Genomic DNA, 16,147 nt, shown 5'->3' on the forward strand with positions numbered 1-16,147 from the left:
CAACTCACCCTCAGATATGTAAAGTGCTTAGAATAAACAGTGCGTGGTATATAGTGTTTGTTAATACAATATACTATCCTAATTGTTTTTGTTTATGTAATACTTAGCAGATACTTGAATTAATCTGTGAATGAGTTTATAAAAATGTGATTTCTTTTCCTTTGGAAGTCTTAATTACCTGACCATTTTGTGTATTTAGGTTCAAAAGTTATAAACCAATGAGTTCTATAAAGTTTAGACTCATATAGTGCTTAAACATACATTGCATCTGACTGCTTGTAGATGAGGGTACTCTCTCCAGTTGGTCATTGTTCGCTCTAGTGCCTGTTAACTTTCATCCGCCCCAATTGAGGTGTATGACCTGTCATTTATAGGCATTATAGTTTGGGACCCCGTACGAGACCCTACCATTAGTTCTTCCAAGAGACTGTGACACATTACTTTTAAATATCAAACATGTAATAGAATGGTTGTTAATTACTGACATCAAATACATGTTGTTGAATGAGTGATTACAATTAAAAAGGCAAATTTAAAAGAATTAGAAAACTAGTAAAACAAATCTAGGGTGAGTAATCTACTCTGTGGAATCATAAGAGAATTTAGCAAGCAAACAGACAAAAACCAAACACACTAAAGAAACTACTTCTTAAAAAGAGCCATGGTAATACATTGGGTTAATTATTGGACTGCTTGCCCAGGTTCAAACCCAACAGCTGCTTCAAGGGAGAAAGATAAGACTATCTACTCCCATGAAAATGTACAGTATTAGAAACTCCGAGGAGCAATTCTACTCTGTCTTAAAGGGTTATGAGTGGGAATATACTCAGTGGCAGTGGTTATAACTCTTAAGGAAATTCTGTATTAGATTTTTCTAATTTATCTGATGGGCAACCCCAGAATTAGGCCTAATCTTTGTAGTAATAAGAGTTGGTGAAAAAGGCAATGATAGCATACCAAAAGACATACAGAGTTTGATTACTTAGCTTTAATGACACTTTATGTATAATTGATAAGTAATGGGAGTCAAGTCTTCCCTTTTTAAGAAGATAATGCTGTTGACTTGATGGTATAGAGTGATTTTGTGTTAATTTGGGTACAGAAACAGTAATCTTAACCTGGATTATAAATTGGATTTTGGTAATGAAAAATACTAAAGAATAATATCCAGGTGAATCCACATTTCCATTTCTAAATTGTGTTTTTAAAATCATTTTATTGGGGGCTCGTGCAGTTCTTAACACCATCCATCCATCCATCCATCCATCCATCCATCCATCCATCCATCCATCGATCCATCCATCGTGTCGAGCACTTTTGTACATTTGTTGCCATCATCATTCTCAAAACATTTGTGTTCTACTTGAGCCCTTAATATTGGCTCCTCATTTCCCCTCTCCCTCCCCTCCCCACTCCCCGCTTCCTCATGAACCCTTCACAAGTCATAAATTATTATTTTGTCATGTATTACGCTGTGTGATAGCTCCCCTCGCCCACTTCTCTGTTTTCTATCCCTCAGGGAAGAGGTTATATGTAGATACTTGTAATTGGTTCCCCCTTTCCACCTCACATTCCCTCCTGAAGGGGTCATCTCTACTGGATTCTCTGTGTTTCCAGTTGCTATCTGTACCTATGTACATCCTCTGGTCTAGCCAGATTTGTAAGGTAGAAATTGGTATCATGATAGTGGGAGGGGGGAGCATTTAAGAACTAGAGGAAAATTATGTTTCATCGTTGCTACCCTGCATCCTGACTGGCTCATCTCCTGCCCACAACTCTTCAGTAGGGGAGTTTCCAGTTGCCTACCAATGGACTTTGAGTCTCCACTCTGCACTCAACCTCATTTACAGTGATAAGATATTTTGTTCTTTGATGCTTGATACCCGATCCCTTCGACACCTTGTGGTCACACAGGCTGGTGTGCTTCTTCCATGTGGGCTTTGTTGCTTCTGAGCTAGATGGCTGCTTGTTTACCTTCAAGCTTTTAAGACCTCAGACACTATATCTTTTGATAGCCGGCACCATCAGCTTTCTTCACCACATTTGCTTATGCACCCATTTGTCTTCAGTAATTGTGTCGGGAAGGTGTGCATCATGGAATGCCAATTCAATAGAACAGTGTTCGTGCATTGAGTAAGTACGTGAGTGGAGGTCCAATGTCCATCTGCTACCTTAATGCTAAACCTATAAATATATGCATGTAGATCTATTTCCCCACCATCCTATATAAATATATTTATATATGTACATGCCTGTATTTAGGCGTCTGTAAATACCCTTTGTCACCTAGTTCTTTCCTCTATTTCCTTTTACTTTCCTCTCGTCCCACTATCATGCTCAGCCTTCATTTGGGATTAAGTAATTTCTCTCCGTTACATTGCCCTTGCTGGATCCCTCCCAGGCCTCTCACACCCTCCTTACCACTAATTTTGAGTCACTTGTTGTTCCCCTGTCCCTGGGTTGGTCAGCACCACCTCCTTAGCTCCGCCTCCCTGTCTCCCATGTCTCTCCCCCACCCCCTTTGGTCCAGTTTTTCTCCTCCAGGCTGTTCATCCAGCCTGTCTTATCTAGATAGATCTGTAGAGATAATATGCACCAAAAAACAAGGCATAGCAAGACAGGTGACGAACGAGAACACAGCGATGACAACAAAAAAAACCGGTGACCCCTAAAGGAATAAATTAATTAAAAGAAAAAAAATTAAAAACGAAAGAAAAACTTGTAACTAGATGAAGGTGTGTCTTATTTTTGACCTCCAGGCATGTTCTCTAGTCAAGTCCCATGGGGTGCCATGCTTTGGCCCCAGAGTCTATCCTTTGCACTCCCTCGGGAGCTCGTGCTCTGCTCCCCCATTGCTCTGCCTCACGCCTTTAGTGTTTTGCCTTGGTGTGGTGGGGTCAGTCGGGCCAATCACGACACTGAGTCTCCAGTGTTGTCCCCCATAGGGCCCTGGGCCAGTGAGGGACGTCGTGTCTCAGTGGTACCAGCCATATGGTCCACTCTGTGCATTGACTGTTCAGAGCGGGGATATCGTCCTCCAGGCCTGGTGGGCCAGGATGTGCTCCACTTTCTCCTCCTCCTCATTCATTTGCTCCCTTGTGCTCTGATCAGACATACCCCTCTCCCCTAGCTGCAGCTTCTTTGCAGTTCTCGAAAGTAAATTCTTCTGGGGGGAAGGGTAATTATTGGTTTAATCCAACATTAAAACTTGGATTTTAGGGGAGTTGTGCAAGGACATAAGAGTCAGCAATCTAAGTTACTATGTTGAATGTTCTGACGCAGTTAGTTAGACATTTGGGGAATATCTGTCCCCAAATGATCTGATGTGAGCAGAATAAACCAGAACACAAAGGTGGAGATTTTCATTCTTCTTATATTTAACTGTTACATGGGTGTATTTTCCTATACTACAATAAATTGATATTTCCAGTAACATTGTGGATTCATTTTCTCCCCCACTGTAGTCTTTAACTATCATTTTCCTTATGTGTATAAGGCTCCATTTTATGCTTTGTAATTTTTAGTTTCTTTGCTTCCCCCTGCATCCCCCCCCCACGTTTCTAATTTCAAGTCCTTTTGCATTATCTCTCCCTGCTCATGAATTTATAATGATTTGGTTTCCAATTACTTCCTGACTCATAGACATGAAGTAATCAGTTCAGAATTAGTCATCTGATATATGCTTTGTCAGTTTCACCAATCTTTGGTCCATGGAAAGTTATATGTCTTCTGTAGGATATTTTAAATGGTATTCAAGTGAGAGATTATTAGATTCATAACTAAGCACATTTGAATTTTATAAGTAAAGCCTTTTAAAACATTATCATGCTTTATTAAAAGTTATTTGATAAATTATATCTACTGTTTTGCCTTAATTCAATTGTCTTCTTAGTTTAGCTGGATGAAAAATAATCATGAAAATTGTAATTCTGAAAAGGAATTATCCTAGTGTAGGAAAATTCACTACACATTTCACTTGGTTCTGCAATTAATGGTTCCCAAATCAAGGTATCTGTTCTTTTATTTGTTACAAGTGTTTCAAAAACAGCTTGGGTAATTTAAGTAGAACTGCATTTCTGAAGAAAGATTGACAGGAAGAAATGCTAATTATATCACGGCATTTAAATATTTTTAGATACTGTCAAAATGAAACTATTATTTAGTCATAGTGGCGTGGGCTTAAACACGGGGCTTTCAAAAAGTTCGTAGAAAAAGGGAATGAAAAGATACTGGAAATTTTCCACTTAGTTGCATTGAAGGTGATTATGGTGGTGTTGGTTAGTTGTTCCAGAATCCATGTTGACATTTGGTGACCTCATGTTTGCAGAGTAGAACTGCTTCAAGGGGTTTTCAAGATTGTAAGTATTGCAGGAGCTTCTTCTGGGGAGAGGCTGGTGAGTTTTGACTCACTGACCTTGCAGTTAGCAGTCCAACATAACCAGGTATTGGGACCTTTTTGACCCAGTAACTTAAAAAAAAAATCATTTTATTAGGGGCTCATACAACTCTTATCACAATCCATACATACATCAATTGTGTGAAGCACATTTGTACATACATTGCCCTCATCATTCTAAAAACATTTACTCTCCACCTAAGCCCCTGACATCAGGTCCTCATTTTCTCCCTCCCACCCTGCCCCCTCCTCCCTCATGAACCCTTGATCATTTATAAATGATTATTTTGTCATATCTTGCCCTGTCTGACGTCTCCCTTAACCCACTTTTCTGTTGCCCATCCCCTGGGGGGAGGTTATATGTAGATCCTTGTAATCGGTTCCCCCTTTCTACCCCACCCTCCATCTTCCCACTATCGCCACTCACCACTGGTCCTGAAGGAACCATCTGCCCTGGATTTCCTGTGTTTTTAGTTCCTATCTGTACCAGTGCACATCCTCTGGTCTAGCCAGATGTGTAAGGTAGAATTGGGATCATGATATTTGGGGGGGGGGAGGGTGGAGGAAGCATTTAGGAACTAGAAGAGAGTTGTATGTTTCATTATTGCTACATCGCACCTTGACTGGCTTGACTCCTCCTGTAGACTCCTCTGTAAGGGGATTTGACCCAGTAACTTATCTAAGGGAAAAAATAAAATCAGCTTGTAGCATTTGTTTTGCTAGAGAAGCAGTAAAACCCAGAAGTTCATGTTAATTAAAATATACTGTGAGGTGCTGTCAAGGTGGTTCTCACTCTTGGCAACTTTATTCACAACAGAAAGAAACAGTCGGATCCTGCTCCATCTTCACATCCACTGCTTTGTTTGAGCCTGTGTTGCAGCCACGGTGCCAGTCTACCTCTTGGAGGGTCACCCTCCTTTTTTGTTAACCCCCATTGTACCAAGCACGATGTCTTTCTCCAGGCATTGGTCCTTCCTGATAACATGTCTGAAGTAAGAAGACTTGTCATTTTACCTTTGCGTGGAACAGTATAACTACTACTTCCAGACAAATTTGTTAGTTTTTCTAGTGGTCTATGGCATATTCTGTATTCCTTACCAGCTTCATAATTCAAGTGAAGCCGGTTTTCTCCAGTCTTCTCTCTGAAGAAGAACATAGCCTTAGGATTGGAATGGAAATCATTACCAACCTTCAGTGTGCCGATGGCACTGCGTTGCTTGCTGATGTCAGAGAGGACTTGGAAGCCCTTCCTGAGAAAGAGCAAGGACTATAGCTTTTATGAATTACACCTCAACATAAAGAGAACAAAAATCCTTACAGCTGGACCAACAATATGATAGAAGAAGAAAGATGGAAGTTGTCAAGGATTTCAGTTTATTTGATTCCACAATCAATTCCCATCGAGGCAGCAGTCAAGAAGTCAAACGATCTATACCTAGAAATGGGATTGCTGGATCTTAACAGTGCTTGCGTTTCTAGCTTTTTAAAGAAGCATGGACCTGTTTTCTGTGGTGGTTCTATCATTTTGTATACCAACCAGTGTGGAAAGTTCCAGTCTTTGACAGCCTAGCCAGCACTTGTTTTCTTTGCAGTTTTGATCAGTGCCGTTGCCGGTGTGAGGTGGTATCTCATTGTAGTTTTGATTTGCATCTCTCTAATGATTATAGGGTTTAATAACTGTAAGGTCGCCCTGAGTCAGAATGGATTTGATGGCAATGGGTTTGGTTTTTAATGACTAATACTTCTCGTTTGTCAGTTTGTTGTCCTTTGGTGACTTTCATGTTACTGTGATGCTATGCCAATGGTATTTCAAATCCTAAGATAGGCTAGGAATCACAACCTCATGACCCATTTCTGGCAAAAGACCTACCAGTTTAAAGTTATCGCAATTTTTATTTTGGAATATTATAAGACACAAGAATAGCGAAGTTAGTTTTAAAATTAAACCTGATACTTGTTAAAATAGCACAGTACTTTTCCTTAGGAGTCTGTGTTTGCCTTTCGACCTGTCTCTGAAGGCTGCTGTGGCACTTTCGAAATACAAAGTCTCTGTGTGTGGTTTGACTGATTTAAAGCCCTGATCGCTTCAGGTTCTTGAGATTTTCATCTTAACGACTTTTTACTTTACTTACTGTATGTACTCGTGTATAAGCTGAGCTTTTCAGCACATTTTTTGCAGTTTTTGTGATAAAAGTAGATGCCTCAGCTTATAGTTGGGTCGGCTTATACTCGAGTATATCCAGTACTTTCATTGGCACTGATTCCTGGCTATTACTCTTGGTCTTAACTTTTAAATTCAGATGTAAGATGACTTCAGAAAGCTTATGGAAACATTGCATTATCTTTTTAGATTGCATTTTTCCATGAGCTATTTATGGCTCCCTGTGTATTGCTTTCTGAGAGACTACAACCTCTCACATTCAAAACTGACAAGAGACTTCACTGACACATTTTACCCATTTCTTGTCCATCCAGGGAGCTGTGGTGAAGCCCTCTTCAATGAAATCTCTCTCTTAGCCAAAGGAGAACTGGGCGCACTGTTTAGTAGATGTGGCGTCTTCTTAAATATATGAGATTCTTAACTGTTTAGAGTTTTCCTTTTCACTAGTCAAACTACCACTTCAGTTTCCTCTTACAATAAACAATCCTCTTATACAGTAAAGTCTACAACAGGTAGACCCTGTGTAAGGCAGAAGGCTGTCAGAGAAGGAAAGCTTAAGATCTTTTATATTTCAGAAGCGTTCCTGTGATGGAATTCACCATTACAACTATCTGGGTCTGGATTTTTCGGTGTGGAAAAGTTTTTGATGGCTAAATCAATCTCTCTTTGATACAGGAATTATTTATGCGCTTGTCTTTTATTTTTCAGAGAGCAGAGCCTGTATTTTCTTGTGTTACTGTATAGGAATTAGAAAATGCTATCTTCATGGTTTCTAATTCAGAAATTTTTAGTCTTTGTGGCCTAATATATTAATAAATTAAAAAAACCAACCAACTGCTCGCTTTGGCAGCACACATACTAAAAAACCAACCAACCAACCAACCAACCAACCAACCAACCAACCAACCAACCAACCAACCAACCAACCAACCTTTGGTTAACTGTTTATCAGCCATAGCATCAGTGTATTTTTCTCTTTTTTTCCTCTTCTACCACCCTGTTTTAGTTCATATTACTTATCTTTGCATGCTTGAATGTTTCCTATTATGTATTTGCCTTCTCTAATGTCTTGGTATAGTATTGAGTAGATATAGAATTATAAGTACATTTTGCTTTACTTTTTGTCAATTAAATTAATTATTTTGTCCACTTAATTTAGTGGACATAAAAAGTAAAGCCATAAAATGCTTGTACAACCAAATTAATAAAAATATTTGTCCACTAAATGAAGTAACAAAATATTTCACTATTACATTATTTTTGCCTTTTTATTTTATAGCTTCAGTAAATTTACCTGAATTACTAGGTACATAAATATTTGTAATTGCTAGGTCTTCACTATGGACTGCAGTTACTGTTAATTCCCATTTAATGGTTTTTTTAAACTGTAATTCAACCTTGTAAATTATAGTATTAAAATTTGAGTTTCTGTTTTTTATTTTATTCCCATTTCCTGATATACCCTTACTCATTATACTGTTTTATTTTGAGGTGAATCCTTGTCTTTTAGATTTGTTTCTTTTAGATCATTAGTTTTAGTTTCACATTTCAAACTTTAATATGAAGGTGTTTTGCTTTGCTTTTATTTTATTTTTTTAAATTGGAAATACTTTAAAAAAACTTTTATATTGGTATCTCTTATAGATATAACATTCCATAGTCAATGATATCAAGCAGTATTGTACAATTGCTAACACAGTTTCAAAACATTTTTTTCTTCTTGAACTCGATATCAGCTCCCCTTTATCCCTTTCCACCCCACCCCAGGAACCCTTACCTACCTACCTACCTACCTACCTACCTACCTACCTACCTACCTACCTACCTACCTACCTACCTACCCACCCACCCACCCACCCACCCACCCACCTACCCACCCACCTCATATCTTACACATCCAATCTATCCATTCCTATACAATTCTATTGTTCAATCCTTTCGAGTGGAGTTGTATAGTCATCAATGTTATCAGCCCCCTATGCCCCCCTTGTTATGTTTTTAATAGACTTGCTAAACCGATATCTAATCATATGTAATCAAAGACATTTTAAAGGCTTTGGCTACATGAGCTGTTTAGATTTGCTTGAGAGTGTCTATGCGTGTTGATTTTCTCAGTCTATTTGGGGGAGCTTTGCATTTTTGTGTAAGTGGCTATCACTATAATTGCACAAAGTACACTGCACTCTGTTAGCCATTGCTCACCAATAGCAATCAGTGTTTTCTCTCTTCTGCCACCATGTTGTAGTTAACATTTGTCTTTGTTTACTCAAGTTTGCTTCCTCTGTGTATGTACAGATCACTATTACTTAATTTGCTAGTTTAAATGATAGCCTTCAGTCTTCCCTTTTATGATAATACAGTTAACATTCTTTTCTTGCCCCTGCTTCCTCTCCCAGGTGTTTTTAAAAAAATCAGTTTCATATTGTTAAATCATACTTTATTTTTGTGCCCTTAATTATTTACTAATTTCCTCATGGAGCTAGAGTTGTGAATGTTAAGTACATACACTGCATTTCTTCAATCCTCTGCCATAATTTATTGAGCTTGCTGCAGGTCAGCTGACTTTTATCTTTAGATGAACAAATATTTTCTGAGTGTTTGCACATTCAAAATTGTTTCCTGGTTTCTATTTAAGGGACCATTGTGCTAATTTTAGGGCTTCATGATTTTTATTGCCCTGGACAACTTTTTAGTTTTGTTCAGCTGTGTTCCGATGTTGAATGTTGCTTTTGCAAAGTCTGACCCAACCTGAAAAGTTTCTTCCTATTAGAGAATGTATCCTTTTGTTTTTGTTTTAGCAAAGTTTTCTTGACTATGTTTTAAAATTATCATACTATTTTGCTTTTTTTTCTTTGGTGACTGTTTCTCTGTGGTGAATCAAGTTGTGCACATGACATGAATCTCCTTGCTCTTTCGTTTATAGATATAAATATGTTCTTGCTAATTGAATCCTTCTATTTCCTTTTTATCACACGTTTTCATTTGCAACAACATAGTGTATGCGTTTTCTAAATTTGTTTCTTCCTTTAGTGATTCTTTACTTCTATGTATTGCCTGCCTATATTTTGGCAGTTCATATTTGATATCCTCTGGTTTTATTTGCCATATTCATATGCTTTGCACCTTCTGCTTTGTAGCTTTGCTTTACAGATCATTTAATTAAGTGACTTTTGTCTCAATTCACAGTAACTTGTTAGATTATAATTTTCTTCTGTATCATGACACCATTTTTCTGTTATTCCCCTCTTCTCCCCGTTTTCCACTGCTTATTGCATTTTTTATCTTTACATAGACTCTGTGTTGTAAGAGTTGATGTATCAATGCACTATGAGACGAGGGTGAGATGTTCAGACTAGCTATATTCTGCCATGCAAAGCCAGAGCAGTTACCATGAATGATAAATACCTGTAAGTCTTTTTAGACCTTTCTACTCTGAGATCCTGAAGAAAACTAGGGTAAAGTTCTCTGATTGTCTGCCAGTTTATGCATGTATATGTTTACATGTTTGCAAATAAGAGATACAGATTTTATGCTTTAGGGCATTTTCTGGGGATGTATGTAACTTTTGTAGATGACTCATTGTGGATTCTTCCTTCCCCTGAGCTCATTCTCTCCAGCTTGTCCTGTTCCCCCCTTTCTATTTACTGCCTGGCTTTCGCAGCTTTTGGCAGTCTTAGCATTTATGTTGGATTCTGAGAAGTCTTACCTAGTTTTCATATTTTGACCAAAAATCCTTCCCATTTCTACGTACAGCTTTTGAGTTATTTTCAGGTAGAAAACTGGGAGGTCCTGCGTTTCATAGTGTCCATTTATGTCGGAGACTTTCATGACTCCATAACTTTTTGTCACAGCTATTTTGTTAGCTGAATTTTCATGTACTTAAAGTTTTAAAGAGATGTACTAAATCTGCCATAGCACATTATTTATAAAATGTTTGACCCTGTTAGCTCTCTGGAACAAGTTGGGTTTCTGAAGTGTGTGGAAAAGCAGTATGAAAGAACAGTACTTAGACTGCATTTAGTTGGGCTGTAAACCAAAAGAGCATCTTTGTGATTGGCAGTGGCTATCAAAGAAGTAAACACCATGTCAGATGGCACAGGTTGTCAAACTGTGATTAGTGGTACAATTTCGTCTTTGATTATTTAGATACGGTGGTGTCTGCCAAATGATACCTTTATAAAGGGAGCTTTACTTAATAGCAGTGAATTAATCAGTAGAGTGATAGTCTGAGCCATACTGTTTCTCAGTATCTCTTAATTCATAGTCTTTAGAGTCCATTGTCAGTTATTACCTGAATTGGTTATTACTCCGTTGGCTGCAAAGTATTTCTAATTTTTATTTTTAATTACTACTTGCTATTCTCTAATGAGACTCACCTATCTGTCAGCCTGCTTGCCTGCATACCTTTCTAATCAGTATGACTCTTATTTTTTCCCCCATTAAACTCTTTGTAATTTGATTTTGTCGTTACTCACTCAGCTTGTCCCGGATTTGACCCATGGAAGTCTTTTCAGGCTGAGTTCTCGGTCTTCTTCATCTGTCTCTGTAGTCTTTGAAAGATGCTTTGGGCTTACTTTTTACTTTACCTTTCTTTTCCCATAAATCACCCATTTCTCCAAATAACCATAGTTACTGTTAATTTCATGACCTGGGCACTAAGTGTGCTTACTAGTATTGGGTGCTTTGTAAACTTTTTCTATGGATTGAAGTAGAAGATGTATTATTTAAGAATCATTGGGTTTTTTTATGTTTTAGCTCATCAAAATAAAAGTAGTTCACAATAAATTTCACAGAGTTACAGGGTATTATTTCATAAGTTTTTATCCATGCATTTTCTTGTGACCATCATAATCAAGATCATGAACATATGCATCGGTCTTAAAACAAATGTTTTTGTTTGTTTTTGAAACCAACATATAGATTACAAAAGAATTTAAGGCTACTTCAACTTTGTTTTTCCTCTTATCCTATATAAGTGTAGCCACTCAAACCAATGTTTAGATCTGATAGATAAGGAATCTGGAGGGTTTTTAAAGCTATGATCCTTCTCTCTCTCTTAAAGTAAATTTACTTAAAAAAATTTATTATTGTCATTTATCTGTCTGCTTCCTCCCATCTATTCTTCCTTCTCTCCAGGCAACCACTGATGTTCTATCGCTATACATTGCTTTAACTTTTCCAGAATTTTATACGACCTGAGTAGTGTCCTGTGTATCCTTTTGGACTGACTTCTTGAATTTATCATAATTATTTTGGGATTCACCCATGTTCTTGTGTTTACCAATAGCTCATTTCGTTCTATTGTAGTGCTGTTATATATCTATAACAAAATTGTTTTTCCATTCATGAATTGATCAATGTTTCGGTTGTTTTCAATTTTTGGCTGCTACAAATATAGCTGCTATGAACATTTATTACAAATCTTTATGTGGGCATAAATCATTTTTTGGAGTAATATGTAGGAGTGGAATGGCTGGATTGTGGGTCTACATTACATTTTATTTTATTTTTTAAAGGGTTTTCCAGAAAAAAACCCAGAAAACCTTCTAGACAAATTCTAAAAGAGCTGTAACACTTACATCGACATTTTAAAGAAACTGCCCACATGCTTTCCAAAGCATTTGCCACCCCAGTCCGTTAGCATGGGAGCCTCCTTGCTCTACACTCACTAGTATGATCAATAAAAATATTTGAAAACATTTTAGTAAGAATGTTCTAATACTACTCTAAATGTTATTTCATTGTGATGTACATTTTCTTAAGGATTAATGATTTTGTCTCTTGTGTGTGTTTCTTTGCCATCCATTTTCTGGAGCACTTGTGAAGAAATCTTTGGCCCATTTAAAAATGCCTGTTTTTGTTTGTTAGTTGCTATTAGGTTTTAAGAGATTCTATATGTATTGGATGCAAGTTAGTTCTTTACCAGATAAATAATTTATAAATATTGTCTCTCATTCTGTGACATGTTTTAACAGTGTATTTGAAGGAAGAGAAGTTTTAAATTATGATGAGTACTTATTTTTGTTTTCAAGTGTTTGATTATGGTGAGCCTAGGTGTACTTCTTTCTTAAATCATTCTTGCTTCCATTGGTCTCTGTCTTTGGTTTAAAAATAATAATTTTGTAATTATCTGAGGCATTTTTTTCTTCTAATGGTTTTTCTCATCAGACTTCAGTTGTATGAGGTGACATTTTTTTTGGTGTAGTCATTCAACTCTTTCTGAGTTCTGCCCCACCGTGTGTGTGTGTGTGTGTGTGTGTGTGTGTGTGTTTCATTACTAGCTGAACGTATCAAACACCTATGCTCTTCAAATTCAGTGATTCTTTACCCCAGCTGTACCTGGTTGACTGAAAATCCCACTGATTATAATTCTCACTGAAACATATAAATTTGTATTCTTTTTTCTCTAATATTGTGACTTTTTATTTCTTACCTTTTCAGTTGTCTCATAGTTTCCATCTCTGTGCTGAAATGCTATTTGTCCATCCCTACCCTCCTCCTTTTCCTCGAGATGCTGTGCTGTTAGACTTATTCAAAACCCTTTATCTGATAAACCTAAAGTATGGGGCATCTCATGTCTGGCTTTGTTGATTGTCTTATTTATTAAATTTATTTTAACGTTTTATTGTATTTTTAGTGAAAGTTTACATAGCATTTTAAGTTCCCATTAGAAAATTTCTGTACATATTGTTCTGTGACATTGGTTATGTTTTTCTCAAAACATCAGCATATTATTTTTGTTCTGGTCATTTCATTTCTAACCCTCTAATTTCCCTTTATGTTTTTATTTTTGTTCTAGAGTAATTGTTGACTTTATAGCAGCCAACATATTTTATGTCTGAATGTGTATGTCAGAGAATTTTTTTTGGATGTTCCACATCTGTATTTTCTGTAGAAATAATATAGGGTGGAGTAAATACCTTTATGACTAAGGTGGGGTATACCTTGTCTTTCATTTTCAAATGGTTTTATATGATGATTCATAGCCATATATTAAGTAAAAAAAGCAAGTTCTGCAGAGCAGGGGAAGGAGGATACTCTTTAAAAAACATCTGATATCACACATACACACAAAAAACTAAATATGAAGGAAAACATGTGAAGGATGAATTCAGTATTTAAGATAATGGTTACAGTACATAGAGAGGGGCAGGGATGAATGAGATTATTAGACCAGTGGTTTGAATGTCTCCCTGGGGATTTAGGGATGTCTGGAGGTATTTTTGGTTGTCACCCATGAAGAATGTGGGCAGCTCCTTGTCATTTAATGGACAGAGGCAGACATTTTACAATGGCACATAACAACACAGCAGAGAATTATCTGGCCCAGGAGGTAGAGTTCTGGGGTTAGACAGAAACTGCTCTCAAGGTCTTGCTTTTTGTGGGTGGAGGTGAGGGATTAATGGCTGCTTAATATATTATTTAAACTATCTAATTAGATAAGTAAAAGTGAGTCACATTTAAGCATAATGATGATAGTGTGTCATATCTAGGGATTATAATTAATCAAATTCAGTACACTGGTGGTAAAGAAAAAAGGTGCAAGAGCAGAATGTTGTACAAATAGAATCAAGATTGACTTTAAGGAGAGATACCAGGGTGTTTCAAAATGTGAGGGAAAAAACACGATCTGTTCTATATTTAAGATGGGTTTGTGTTACCGTTAATTATCCTTAGTGCCCCAAAGGCTTCAGATTTTTTTAGCAGTTGGCTCTGGTTATTTGTGCTTGTTGTAGTAAGCACAGAGAGTAGAGAAGGATTTTTCTTCATGGTTTTTGCTTTATCTTTTGTTGTCTGTGGACCTGGACCACAGAGTGGTCTGTTTTTGTATTCTTATGAGCTTTCCTGAGTATAAACCAACAACTGGTGTTTGTCATCCTGTCAGTGCATTTTTGTAGGTTTCCTTTAGTTTTCCTCCTACTCAGCTTAACCTTGAGCACCTGTGCTTTAGAGATGGGGTTCTCAGTGGGTCCTTTCCTTGTCAGCTGAAGCAGGGAACTGGCTAAAGCAACTGCACCCTGGTCTGACCATTAGAAAGTAAGAGATCTGAGAACTAGAAAGGTGAGGCTCACTGAGCCATTTGTCCCTCCACCCTTCAATTAACCCTACATGTGTTTATCAGCCAGGTTGGCACAATAATCTTTAACAATCTCAAACTTTTATAAAACAGTTTTCACAAGGAAAGAGACATTTTAGATGATATAAACACGTGCACCTGAAAACTATCCTAAAATTTTTGCGCATTTGGCTATGTTCTAGATAACAGGCCATAAGATTCCTAATTTTCCAGTTATTCCTCTTTTTTCATGATATAATAGAAAAAGAAAAACACCAGGAACTTTACAATTTGAAGGAAACATGCATTTAAGCTCAAATTAGTCATAGGCTAGAACCCTTTGCATCAGGCAAGGATTCTTGTATAGAAATGACATTGAAAAATTTATTTTGTGTTAACTCATTGGGATTCTCTCGTTGAGTAAAAAAATATTAAAAACAAAAACAAGCCAAGAAGTCAAACTAAAAGCACAAAAGAGAAAGATTTTAAAAGTTTTCTGCTTGAGACTTTGCAATGTGCCGGTAATGTCTTTTCGTGCTGTAATCCATGCGAGCTAGTTTGTGGTTACAAATCCGCTGGGGGAGATTTCTGTTTGCCCAGCTTCCAACCATTCATCAAGCAAGTGTCATGACTGTCGCCTTATGTGTGTTTGTTTTTAAATTTCCATGATTACTTCCCAGGGTTTATTTGCACTTTACTTTCCCCTTGTTTTTGACTTATATATATGTTTTTTGTGCTGGCTCAGCAGTGCATTGTAATATGTATCTTGAACACTATTTTAATAATTTTGGTTGTTATATTAGGACTGTTGTGTAGGATATCTAGTTTGTGATTGAATGGAAATCTTCGTTTATTTCTTTTAAATCTTACAATAGAATAGTCCAGGTCAAAATTTGAAGAAACTTTAAGTTCTTAAAACTTAGGTGTTAAGAAATTTCTATAAAGCTTGTCAATTAATTTAAATATGTTAAAATGATTATTTTATTTGTAAAAAGCACATGTATTTATTTTATAGTTACTTGAAGGAAACTTTGCCAAAGAAGTCAGCCATGAGATGGATGGACTAATTTTTCAGCCTATTGGAGTAAGTTCATTTGTCTCTGTGTATAAACATGCTTTCATATATGTTTTTATGCATGTGTGTGTAAAGTAGTTTTTCTTACATATACATTTAAGATTGCTTATTGCTGACTTCATTGCTTTTTTCGTAAGACAAAAGTTTCATTATAAGTACAACGGGGGTTGTAAAAGTTCTTGGGAAAATTTAATTTTCCATAAATTTTATTTTTCCATGAACTTCATAAAGCTCTTTTATAGGTTTAAAATTAAAACGAATACCTATATGCTTTTCATTCCTCAGAAATAAAGCATTGTTGATAATTATTTTTCAATTAAGTTAGTCTTTTAATATAACTAGTTTTCATAAAAATGTGAACTGAGTGTTGGATGTATTTGCTAGAAATCTATGACATGACATAAATTCTTATTTCTTCTGTAGATGTCTATCTTTTAAGTGTTCATATTTCTAAAATTT

At 36.6% G+C, this 16,147-nt stretch overlaps 1 protein-coding gene and 1 non-coding gene across 3 annotated transcripts in view; one reads left to right on the forward strand and one right to left on the reverse strand.

Moving 5' to 3' along the window:
• The window catches only part of RNGTT (RNA guanylyltransferase and 5'-phosphatase), a 258,807-nt gene that overhangs the window by 116,840 nt on the left and 125,820 nt on the right, over window positions 1-16,147 (forward strand). For both annotated transcript variants that reach the window (XM_075554782.1, XM_075554783.1), the window contains exon 12: window positions 15,629-15,697. In XM_075554782.1, the coding sequence (XP_075410897.1) occupies window positions 15,629-15,697 (69 nt within the window). The remainder of the gene's footprint in view (window positions 1-15,628; window positions 15,698-16,147) is intronic.
• On the reverse strand, window positions 12,071-12,134 carry LOC142453971 (U7 small nuclear RNA). Its single transcript, XR_012785517.1, has one exon. It is a non-coding gene; the product is annotated as a U7 small nuclear RNA (small nuclear RNA).

Source organism: Tenrec ecaudatus, chromosome 7, assembly GCF_050624435.1.
Source record: "Tenrec ecaudatus isolate mTenEca1 chromosome 7, mTenEca1.hap1, whole genome shotgun sequence".
Lineage (NCBI taxonomy): Eukaryota > Metazoa > Chordata > Mammalia > Afrosoricida > Tenrecidae > Tenrec > Tenrec ecaudatus.